The 12459-nt window shown below is 43.5% G+C and overlaps 1 protein-coding gene and 1 long non-coding RNA gene across 4 annotated transcripts in view; one reads left to right on the forward strand and one right to left on the reverse strand.

Moving 5' to 3' along the window:
- The window catches only part of TJP2 (tight junction protein 2), a 66290-nt gene that overhangs the window by 16105 nt on the left and 37726 nt on the right, over positions 1-12459 (forward strand). Inside the window, exon 1 of one of the 3 annotated variants that reach the window (XM_030003488.2) lies at positions 4350-4616. The exons of the other annotated variants lie outside the window; for them this stretch is intronic. Coding sequence (XP_029859348.1) covers positions 4554-4616 — 63 coding nt within the window. The 5' untranslated portion in view covers positions 4350-4553. Of the gene's footprint in view, positions 1-4349; positions 4617-12459 lie in introns of those variants that run through there. 3 annotated transcript variants of the gene reach the window in all.
- On the reverse strand, positions 3686-5510 carry LOC115336484. Its single transcript, XR_003921791.1, has 2 exons — positions 4870-5510; positions 3686-3992 (listed from the first exon to the last, which is right to left on the reverse strand). It is a non-coding gene; the product is annotated as an uncharacterized LOC115336484 (long non-coding RNA).

The raw sequence follows: 12459 nt of genomic DNA on the forward strand, positions 1-12459 counted from the left end.
TCCCATCCTCTCCCATACTCCTACCACGCACCACTGTTGAGAACCTGGCTGTATCTCCTCGATATCCTCCTGTCAGCATGAGTGGGCTGCTGTTAGGTGTCCCAAAGCCATCCTTCCTTCAGGCTGAACAAGCCCAGCTGCCACAGCCTCCTCTTGCAGGGCCAGTGCTTCAGCCTCCACCACCTGGGTGGCCCTCCATTAGATTCACTTCTACACATGGTAACAAGTGCTAAGATAGTGTTCATGGCTTCTCTTCTCCAGTCCCCCCAAAACAGAGATTGAGATTACTGTGCCACACATGTGACTTAACCCCAGTGTAGAGCTGCATGTCTGAATCCCATGTAGCTCCTGAGCAATTTGAGAGTCAGAGGTCAGCTACCTACACATCCTCTAATCCTGAAGGTTGAATCTGTTAGGGCCCAGCTTACTATATAAAGAGGTGGAAGTAATTGGATTTATGAATCGTTTAAGTAGGACTGGGCTGATAGATTTGTGTGATTTTGCAGGCTGATGACAAACAGCAGTCTGAAGAGATTGCCTGGAAGGGAAGGGGGAAAGGCTGTTTGGCAACATGGTATTTTTAGAAACTTCTACAGTGCCTTTCATCAGAGGATCATGAACACTTTCTTAAAAACAAAAGCAAAACTGACATATCTGTTCAGGCAGTTCAACAACTGGACTAGCAGCCTACATTCCCAATATCACTTGCTGAAATTAGTTCCCAGTTCTTTAAGGAGGTTGCCTGTTTGCCATGCTGCCTAGCAGCACTACTAAGTGTTGAACTTTAACATTTAAAAAAAAAAGAAAAAGAACTGATTGTCAGAGGGGCCAGTTAAAAGGCTTGATGGTGGGGAGGATGGGGAGAGAACCTCACAGCACGGTAACCGATCTTGATTGCCGCAGGCAAGTTGCTGAATAGCCTTACTTGGTTGGCAGGAGTAACTGTGAGAGGCAGCTGCTTGTTTTAAATTTGCATCCTGTAGTGTAATGTTAAATGGATGTTCCCTCTGCTGATGCTGGAAGCAGCACAACTGCTTCATTCACAGTAGCATTAGATAATTTATGGAATACATCCTAGGTTTTGCATGACTCAAGCTACAGAAAGTGATCTCTCTAAATTAGGGCTACACAGACTGTAGATTCAATCTGATTGTAGGCAAACAATGTCTGCCTTAATTACTTAAACTGAAAATCTCAATGGGAAATGTGGTCACTAGAAGTTATTTGCATGTTTCTCATAGAGTTAATACCAATTAATCTTTCCACAGAAGTTAATTTTAAAATCTCTCCACATCTACATAACATTTCATTAAATCCCCTGCACATGCAACTGCTTTGTACGGTTACTGCACATGCAACTGCTTTGTACGGTTATTGCACATGTAGAATAGGTGGTCCTAAACACTGCAGAGGACAGAGCTGCACATTTATAACCCAATTTGTCTAATTTTGACATGGTGTTGGTACCCAGCCTTTACTCTTCATGATGCAGTATCCCTTCCAGGACTGACTACAACTGCACCTGCACGTCCCATTTCAAAGGGAGACAATGAGTGAAAAGTGCATGCAGCCATGCCTCCAAACACTCTGAAGTGCGTAGAGACCTGCATAGGCAGAACAGACCATTTTGCTGGGTCTCCTGCCCCTCTTCTGCTTGCACTGCTGTCCCAGGTCAGTTTTGGCTAGTTTGTAGGTATCCTGTGTAATCATTCGTGATCCACAATGCAGAGTCTTGTGGCGTTTAAGAGAAGCTGAGTCAGGAGAAGTTGTATCGAATCATACACTTAAAGATGTGCTGCTTTGAGCTGTGGTTTAGGGTTTTGTTTTCCTTTGGCTTACAAGGGAAGAGACTGGTGATGCTCCCATGGAATAGCTGTTTGGTGAATTGGGTGCTCTGAGTATCTGCTGTCCCTTTTCCTGCCACAGGAGGCAGGAACTTGTGGTGCAGGAGGAGTTCCTGCAGCTCTTGTCACTGGTTACACTGCTGTTCTGTATCCATCCATTTTTGGTCTAGGTGGCATCATCCTCCCCTCATAAGGCCTACCTGCTTATCCGTCTTGGGAGTATAGCTCTGTCAAAGGGCAAAAAGTACCCAGGAAGGCCTGAAAGTCTGTTCTCTGTGGTTGAATTGCAGAATAAGTAACTTGTAAATTGTGTTTACGTTGATAGTTACATCAATCCATGCCATTGGTATGGGCATCTGGGCACTTTGCCAAGCTCTAGTGTGAGCATGAGTGCTAGAGGTTAATTACTGCTCACATTTGCAGGCTGGTATGGGATGATTTATCTGCCCATTGTGGCAGAGTAGCTGTTTGGTTTGAGAAAAGAAATAAGAAAGCAGGAAAAGATATGTGTCCTCTGTACTCTTACAAGTGGGAAATTTTGCGGACAAACATGGAAAATATTTTGATAAGCCCACATGGATTGTTTCCCATCTGTTACTGCAGGAAACTGAATGGAGACAAACTGATAGGCCCTTCCCAGGTGATGATTTGTGATAAGGGATTGAAAACCAGCCTATTTTGCTTGCATAACTGGTCAGTACCTGCGTCGGTGTTGCACTGACCTCAGGCTAGTGAAGTGTGTTAACTTTGGTTGCTGCCCTACAGCTCAGGGAAGTATAGCCTGATAACCCCACTATTAGTGGTAACACTGTGTGGCTTTCATAAAGTCTCAGAACATGCCAAAAGGAGGCTTTAGGCCAAGCCACAGCTTTTGTCTGGAACAAGAAGTAATCCTCATTGAACAGGATAGGCAGACCCTTACTTTGCTCTGACTGGCACTACCTGTACTCCCCAACAGGCTGCATCTAGTGGGGGAACCGAGTCCTAGCTCTTCATCTTCTGCCAGAGCCTGTGTGGAGGGAGGTGGCTGCAGGAGGCTGGTGCTCTGCTTTGTGCTGCCACGAACTTGGTACGTGTGTTAAGAGACTGCAGTCACTGGGATCTAGTGGCTTCTCCTTTCCCTGCCCCACCTTGCGTCTGACAACTGCAGTCTTTGAAAAAATATACTGCCATCCAGCTAAAACCAAAAATTGATCTTTCATCTAAAACTACATAGTCATCTGCAGCAAAATCCTGCCATATCCTATCAAAGTGAAAACCAGCTTGTTTTCATTGTGTCTTTTCATTTCAAGGAGGTAAGTATTGGACAGTGACTTTCTCTGCTGATGCCATGGTGTAACATCCTATGCTGATATTGCCAGCTAGTACTAGCTCTTTGGAAAGTTGCCTCTAGATTGCCGAGATGCGCAGAAGTGCTGAGTGATGCAGAGAGTGGCCGCTGTTTTGCCTTGCCCTGCTGTGTCTCCTGGAGAAACTCTTGATGGCAGATGCTATCACAGAATGCCATACGTGGGAGGAGCCTGGCCCCCTGTGCTTAATTTTTCCAAGTGCTCTTGACTTTGACTGGACTGCTACTGTTGCAACAAAAGTTGAATGTTATCACTCACTTGTAAAACTGAGAGGAGGGACCAGATGAATGCTCTGGCATTTTCTGCCTTTTTGCCTCCAAATCTGAGGGTAGGCCACACAAAGTAACATGCTGTTTGCATTCTTTTTTTTAAAGCGTTGGCTTAAGAAAGCTCTTCCCTTAGTTTGTCCTCATTCTTGATTTCTTCCTTCCAAGAGTTGATTCAAGTATTGACTCATCGACCCAAAATAATATAACTCCAGGAAGACAGTAGCACTGGGAAAGAAATCTTTATTTCTGAATGCAAGTGTGGTAGAACTTCTGCCAGTCTTCTACTTAGTGCTTTTAGTGACCAGTCATTTCTGCAAGCTCTTGAGAATACTTTCACCTCAGGAACATGCTTTTTTAAAATCTGTAATTACAGCCTCAAAACCAAGCAATTCAGCCTCTGAACTGACAGCAGTAGCGTTGACTTTGAGACTGATGTGGAAGGGCTGTTAGGTGGTGGGAAGGAAACCCAACCGAGGCTGCGGACTTGGGGAAGCCATCGAGCGTGTGGGGGCTTTGAAATCCGTGTCCTCCTGGAAACACACAAACAGAAAAGGTGGAAACGACCGGTGTGACAAAACGGGGCTGTGGATACTGTCCGAAAGCCTCACGTCGGAAACGCTGCCCGGTCTCAGACCACAGGGCCCATCTCTCCCGTTTGCCCTGTGGCAGGCGTCAGCGACTGCCCGCTGCCAAGGGCAAGAATACAAGAAATATTTTTGTAAACGGAGAATAACAATTCTTTTCTTCCCAGGGAGAATGAAAATGTTTCTTCGCCTCCCCGGGGCGTTTGCAGGCTTGATTGGCTGGCGGCGGGGGGCGGCCGGGCCCCGGCAGTACAAAGTCGCTCTGTGGCGGGCTTCTCAGTGCCGGCTTTGTCCCCGGCGAGCCCCGGCCGCCCCCGCCGCCGCGCCGCTCGGGCCTTCGCCGCGGCCCCTCGCCCGCGCCGCTCCCGCCGGCCGGCGGCCTGACCGCTTTCCTCCGGCCCTTCCCGGGCAGCAGGGTCGAGGCGGGGGAGAAGCATGCCCGAGGCTGGCGGATTTGACCGCTAGCGCCCGGGGCCGCGGGCGGCCGGCCGGGCCGGCGATGTTACTATGGGAGCGACGCAGGGCTCCGCCGGGAGCGAACCACGGGAACCCGCAGGGGGGGCGGAGCAGGTCGGTAGCCTCCCCGTCGCCCACCGCGCTCCTCCTCCTGCCGGGCTCGCCCGCCGGCACACCCCTGCCCCGGCCGTGGTAGTGTCCCCCCCACCCCGGCCGGGACCCCGCCGCAGCAGGCAGGGGGCAGAGGAGGGGCTCGCGGGGCTGGGGCTGTGAGGTGGGCGGCGGGGGCGGCGGCGGGCGGGGGGGCCGCGGGGGCCGCGTGTGGCGCCGCGCGAGGAGCGGGTGCGTGCGTGTAGCGCTGACTTACAGGTGTTGACGTGCGTTTCAAACCCGCCGAACGCAGCTGCGGCGGCGCCTCCGAGCCAGGCCGGGACCACCCGCCCTTCAGCCGGAGAAGCCGCTGGCATGAGGGGGAGGACCCGGTTAGTGCGGGCTTCGGGTTTGCTCCGGTCTTCCCCACCGCCTCGGGCTGGCCAGTGGCACCGCTGGAGCCGGAGGACGGTGGAAATCCCCCGTTCGGAGCCGGGAGGCTTCGGGAGCAGAGGGGTGTTCAGCTCTCGGTGCCTCTCTGTAGCGCCGGCCTGTTCCTTGCGTCTTGAGCGGTGGAAGAGAAAACATAATTTTGTATTTTAAATACTGGTCGCGCTCAGGATGCAGGTCAGTGTTTTAACCGAAAATAGCCCTGTTTCTGTGGAGAAACAAACTCCCAAGTTTGAAAAATAAAATCCTCTTCTCCCGCTCCCTGGCCCCTGCTTTTGGGGGTTTCTTTTGAAAGACTGTTCAGTTTTTATGGGAAAACGTGTTTTCCTTCACCTGTTGCTGAACTGCAGTAATCAATATAGCTACGAAGCACCCAGGACTAGCAAGCAGCATCTGTCAGGACCGGAGAGGCAGTGTGGTGTGTGCGCCAGCGTGCAGGAAACTGAATTTACCTGTGGTCACCTCCCCCACCCCCGCCAAAATGTGGATAGAAGCCATAAACAGAACTTCGTTATGCCTCATAGTTTGTTTTGTCGCCTGTAGAATAATTAGTACTGTAAGTATCCTTTTAGTGTATGGAGCCTCTGTGTGTTAGCCAATATCACATATTGCACGTTATGGGTATTTATTGGCCATCGGTGAACTACCAGTTGATGCTTTCTTTTACATGATTATTTTCTGAGTGTGTGTTTTGGGGTTTGGTTGGTTTTTTTTTTGGTTGGTTGGTTGGTTTTTGTTTGCTTGCTTGTTTGGTTTGGGGTTTTTTTGATTGTTGTTTTTTTCCAAAAAATTGCAGAGGTTGTGCAGTTGATCTGGGTAATGGCCCACTCTTGCTCCAGCTTTCTTGTTCTGTTACCTTCATCTCCTGTACTTGTCTGTTTCATGTCTTCTGAATCCATCTTGCAAGCTCTTTGACACATCACATTGTATTTGACACTTCTGTTGCTGCAGTACATTTAGTAAGTAGGTGTAATCATTTACTGATGGTTCTGGTGAGAGAAACGTAAATATGCGTGACAATGTGTTCATGACTTGCCTTGCAGGGGTCTCTCGGGGATGAGGGTTAAATGTGTTGACCTAAGATGGATGGAAAGCTTGACTCTGCACACGTGAGCTGCAGTAGTTACAGGGCTTGTCTTTACAGATGTACTCTTTAGATGTACACTTTACAAGGCTATTGTTTAAATACTTCATTTAAACAAAATCATAGTGAGTATGGAATGGTTCCTGATGTAAGAAACCTTGCAGTATATTTCAGCAACTGGTGTACTGGTAGACCGTGCTGTCGGTCTCCTCCCTTTTGTCTCAAATAGCAACATTTTTTGGACCTGCTTTTATCAATATTGATGCCCTTTTGAAGTTAATGACAACACTTCTGTTGGCCTGATGAAAAGTGTGGGTTGTTGGGTCTCTACCGAGAGTATGGGTTTCTTCACGTTGTTTTAGAGTCTGCCTTTCATGTAAAGAAATAGGAATTAAATGGTTTGGATGCAGCTTCTTTTTGTTTCACAGCTGTGAGTCCATGCAGTATGGGAGTAGGCTGTGTTGGCTATAAATTCAGTGGCAGCTTCTCTGTCAGCAAAAAGGGAGCTTTGGCTGATTTTCCTCCTGCGTATTGTTTGAGACTGAGAAAGCTTATGTTTCTTATGCATACTGAACTTAAGTAGGGAAAGATTGTCAGTGTGGCTCCTGCATTCGTTACATTCCTTATATTACAGTCATTAATGAGGCCACAATTCTGTTTCTTTTGTCAAGACAACAGTTTGTTCATTATTTTGTGGAAAAAGACAGAAAAATAATCTGGAGAGATACTACTACAGCTATGATTTCTAGTTTCCTCTTTATTTTTCTTAATGAAGCTATGCAAACAATATAAAGTTTATGACTATACTAGGAATTCTGTTTTACATAGCTCATGATTATTAGAACTATAAGACAAATGAGGATTCAGCTGACACTGGAAACATTTTTTGAGTCCTTTGTGTAACACAAGGTGTTAAGTTGCAGTATTTTCTTAGGAAGCTGATGTCATTGGTGCTGCAGGTATCTCTTCTTTGAATTACCCGAACTGTATACGGTTTATGAGCCAAATAGTGTAGTGTAATTCATGACTGTGTTAAAATTGCAAATGAACTTAAAATCACTTTGTATTTTAAAACCATATTTGGAATGTATTCCTTACCATCAAAATGAAGAACTCGCCAAGAATTTTGCGTGATCCGTGCTGGTAAGACAGACATGTGTTGCATATACCAGCCTTAAGGCAGAATTATGTTCCTGAATGCATCTTAGCTGGAATGTACAGTGAAACTAATATATGCGTGCAATTATTCTTGATGCTATGTAAGAATAAAACATCATCTAACTTACTAAACAGCAGGAGAGATGCCTTCACGAACCCTCCAGGCATCTCTATCCAGTTACTTAAAAATGCAGTAAAGATGAAAATGCTCCTTCAAGGCCTACAGTGGTAGCAGTTAACTAAGTAGGCAGATGATTGTCAGCAACTTTCCGGGTGTTTGTGCCTTGTGTTGTGCCCTATTAAGTAATCAGAGCGCAGTATATTTTTACATATTCTGCTGTTGGAGTCTCTAGATCTGATTAAGACTACTGCATTAGTGTTTCACAACTGAATTTTGGATAAATGAAGCTTGTTAAAAAGCCACGATATCAAAAAAGAAAAAATCGTGCAAAAAACAGCTGTGATCGAATGACTTCCTTATACAGCTACAATAAATGATACACCTATCCATTATTTATTACTTATAATGTATGTACTCAGTCTGCCATATCTTTCCCTTGCACATGCATGCCTATTCTGTGATGGGAAAGCATTTTGGACTCTCACCCCTTATGATTCTTAGTGTGAGCTTTTTGGAGTGATCGCAGGATGTCCAGCTAGACTGTCATTCCAGGCTCCACAAACAAAGCTGTGAGAGGCAAATTGTTGGCCTTTGATTGAACTGAGCAGCTTGCTGCCAGGATCAGTGCTTGGCACTGACTGCTCTTATTTCTGTGTTCCAGCACTGCAAAAATTTGCTGGATAGTGTGGGTTTTTTCTAGAGGCCAGGGCTAAGGATTCTTCTGTCCAGTCAGTGTTTCAGAAACTCCTTGAAGAGTTGCAGAACAGGATGAAAAACAATTTAAATTTTTTTATTACTTTGTTTTCCTAAGTAATTTTTATTCCAGAAATAAAAAATAGTTTATGGTTTTGGCTATTCTGTTCATAGAGTTAAGTCAATACATTTTTAAAGCAATTGAAGTGGCAGTAGCACAGCTCACAGGTGGCACGTGTGTATGCTCCTTAGATGAAGCCATCAGAACTCCGGTTTCTGTGTAGAATTGCACTTGCATTGTTTCATCTGTGGACTACATAATGGTTACAGTTTGTCTGTAAATTTTCTAGCACTTAAAGTTTCCTGAAAGTCTTGCAGTTTAGTGTCAAAGTAGGGGTGTTGTTCCCAACCCAGTAGTTTGGTAGTTTGGCAGGAACTCCCTTTCAGTTGCTGATAGTTGACAAATACTTGTATGTGCTTTAGCTCTGTATGATGTGTTACAGTAGGTCAGGCTGCAGAAACCCTGCGGTCAGACTTTTAAAGACATAGTGTTGATTGCAATTGAATGCCTACAGGCATTTCCAATAACTGCTATGCACTCGCTTCCCAATTATGCTTCCCTAGCTATTTGTGCTCAGTGCCCAGTGCACCTAAAAGGTTTAAGGATAGGTTAAGGTGGGGGATGAAGGTGGGGAGATCTTCAGTCATGTGCCTCAACACACTTGTCAAGCTATTGGTAAAATGTGAAAAGCCCTGTACCAGAGCACTGTTGGTACATCAGTCTTTGCTGTCCCTTCGGTGTATGTGAAATACTTATAATCTAGTCTGACATATGGGGATGCCTTGAGTATATTTAGTCATTTTTTTGTGTGGCTTTTTGTTTAACAGGTTGTTATGATGCCTTCTTAATTTTAACATTGTTATGGTGTTAAACCATTAAATTTCAGCCCTTAACTTCTCTGCCCATTGTAATAATTTGACTTTGTTTCCCATTCTTTTCTAAGCTTTCTTTTCCTGCTTTACCTTGTAGAAGCCAGTAGATATGTTCCTAATGTCTTCTGCAGTAATAAGGATGGACTAAAACTCATGGATCACTGTGATTTGAAAAGGGATTAAATTTTTCTTACCTTCTTGTAAGGCTTGTTTGTCTATAGGCAGGTACATAACTTTTTCTTTCAGATGGGGAAAAAAGCAGAACACTTTGTCATGGTTTGCTTCTGTGTTGTGCATCAGAAGGTCCTTGAAGTGTATAATGCTCTTTTATGTGGGTCAGACCACAAGAAGGCAGGAGTATGGTGGTAGAAGGAAAGGAATGCGGAGAGGTATGACTAGTGTGAGTAGAAAACAGTTAAGAATTGTCTAATAAGCTGTTTGTTGTGGCATGTATCTGAATTATGTTGAGCATAGGACTTCAAGCTCAAAACAGCTTAATTTTATAGAGATTTGATATAATTTGAATTGTAAATTTTTAACTTGTTTTTTTAAACTGAAATCTGAACTAGGTTCTTAGCGTTATGGACGTTTAAATGCATTTGAAGCTTTTATTTATGTACCTTGTGTATCAATGACCTGTTTGATGTTTATGTTTTGTGAGGTTTGTGATATGGCATTGATAGTTCTATGAAATGCATTGCATTGCATGAATTTTATGGGGTTTTAGTCTTAGATGTGGTCAAATGTACCATTAAAATTTACACATTATGCAGAACTGTATTCAGGTTTATTTGCATCAGCCAAGAAAAGAAAGCTAATGTGACAGTATGTAATCTTACTGCCACAGGAATGCTCAAACAAAAGTAAAATGCTTCCAGGAATACAGCATATCATTCTTCTATTAATAGAGTTAGAACAAAGGATACTAGAAACCTTAACAGGGAAAGAAAATCTAGTCTGGTTTTGGACTAAGCTCAGAAACTAACAATCGTACCATTGTTTGAATTGTCTTGCATTATGACTAGATGATTAAATATACATGCTGACCTGATTGGATTGTATCCCAGCAATGAACTGGCCTTCTAAAAACCAGTTACAGGAAGCAGTAGACAGGTACCTAGCTTGTTTTTCTCAGATTCGGGAGCTGTAGTTGTTGAATAACAATGTTTATGCAATCAGAGAGTCTCTAAGGACCATAGAATAGCAGAAATGCAGTTTCTCACCAGTAGTAGCTTGATGCTAGAGTTGGTCACTTCCACTAGTTGGTTTGCTATTTGAATATGGGTGCAGGCAGCCAAAGCATTCAAAAATAGTAGCAGTAGAAGGTGTATCACTGAAGTGGAATAAGATTGTAATCAGTGCTTTGGACCATGTAATGCATATGGTGCTTTGATATTTTCTTTCAATTTTTTATTTTAAGATGCTACAAGACTAAAAGCTATGTTTTGGCTGCAGAGAATAATTGATTCTGAAATGAGACACTTAAGGAATAGTGGCTGCACTTACATTTTTCATAGTTAACTTAAACTTTTTTTTATTAGTTTATCTAGTATAATTAAATTGATTATGCACACCTAGTGAGTTTAATTTACCTCCCCATTAAATCCTGATTCTTCAAGTACATCAGAACAAACTTGGTTTTTAATGATGCCAAGCAAAAAGTTGTCCTCTTGAACTTAGCTTATGCACAAACTGCTCCAGCATTTTGCTTCTGAGAGTTCATTTGCATGGATATCTTAAGGAGTAGAAGGTACAGAAACTGTGACTGGAAAGAAATGTGTTAGGTTTTACAGTTAAAGTGAATGGGGGTGGTTAAGTCAGAAATAGCCTTTAAAGCTCGTGTTCATCAGGTGAACTGAAAGTTTATTGTCCCTTCAGTAATGTTACCTTCCTGTAGTGTATACAAAAAAACTTATTGGCACCTTAGTCTGTGTGACAATGTGAAAGTCTAGGAAAACTGGAAAATCAAACAGCAAATAAACTCTCTTCACATTCTAGTGTGTATATACATATGCTACATACACAAGCATAATTGATCTGTCAGCCTTTTACCGAGTTTAAGTTTGAACTTCACCTGTAATTGCTTGGCTTCCAGGTTTTTATTTCCTGAAGCCTTGCTGTTTTTTTGAAAAAAGGGTGGTGGGGAAATCTACTTTATTGCAAGATTGGGCACATGCCATGCCCCAAGAGGTGAGGTTTGTTCTTTTCTGTAGAACGCCTTCAACACCTATGGGAGAGGAAATTAGTGCTTCCAAGGCTCCTCTGCTGGACTCGTGCTGCATGTCCCAGAACACCTGGGAAAAACAGCTTCTGGCTTTCCTCTGTGAAGCAAGATGTGAAAAGGAAGAAAACTTTGATGAAAAAAAGTTACTTCCCAGACTGTTATTTTCAAGAGGCAGAAATTGTTTTCTAAAAAATAAAATAATTTAAAATACTTTTGCTTGCTTTTTTTTTTGGCGGGGGGTGGTGGTGGGGGGAGGGAGGATGAATGGGATCTATTTTCTTCTCCAAAATGGCAATTGCATATTTCAGTTGAAGCTGTTCCCTCACAAATTTTGAACAATTGGTTGCTTCCTGTTGGGGGAAGCACTGGAACAATTGCAGCATAATTTCACCAGGGCAATAACAGAACTTTTGTTGGGCAAAAGATAGTGGAGGGAACTTGCTCCTGAAATAGATCTAAGCTATAGTTTTTTATGAGTTTTAGATTTTCAGTAGGTAAGACCTGTGTATCTTGCAGCTGTGTTTTGGATACAATCAGTTTCTTTTCTTTCTTCTTTTTTTTTTTCCTCCCTGTCTTGAATAGGCTTTTGTTTAGTTTGTAATGGGATATTGTACTGGGTTTTGATGATGCATATGTATGCATCTAAGCTCAGTAGAATTCAGCTGTAATGAGTGTAAACTACTCTGCTGGTGTCTTCCACCTCATCCCAGAAAAGTTTAGAATTTTTGCATGTAAATTTTTCATTTGTATAGCATGCGAAGCATTTTAAATTTATGTTGGGTTTCATGTTCTGAATTTGTTATACTCTGCTGGGTAAATACTACTTTTTGCCCTTCTCACTGTTCCCCCCCTCCTTGCCCCCAATAATGAGGTAAATGAGGACCTGCTCCTGGTAGCATACCATCAAAACAGTTCAGGTGGCTGCTCTTGTATTTACCCCCTTACAATAGTTAGAGAGGGAACAGGTGGTTGTTAAAAAACCAGTTGTTCAGTAAGCATCATAGTTTTGAAGAGGCACCATGCAATCCTAAGTAATTTCTGGGTACTGAATTGAAATGATTAACTGTTGTTCTTACTGGCAGAGATCACAAGTATTGTGAAATACAAGTGAATGAATTTTAGAAAATTCCAGTGTGTGTGTGATGCTTGACTCTTCTGGTGTAATGAGAAATTATGCCTTTATGTCAGCAAAATCAGGACCTTA

The sequence above is a fragment of the Aquila chrysaetos genome, chromosome Z (assembly GCF_900496995.4).
Source record: "Aquila chrysaetos chrysaetos chromosome Z, bAquChr1.4, whole genome shotgun sequence".
In the NCBI taxonomy this organism is placed as follows: Eukaryota; Metazoa; Chordata; class Aves; order Accipitriformes; family Accipitridae; genus Aquila; species Aquila chrysaetos.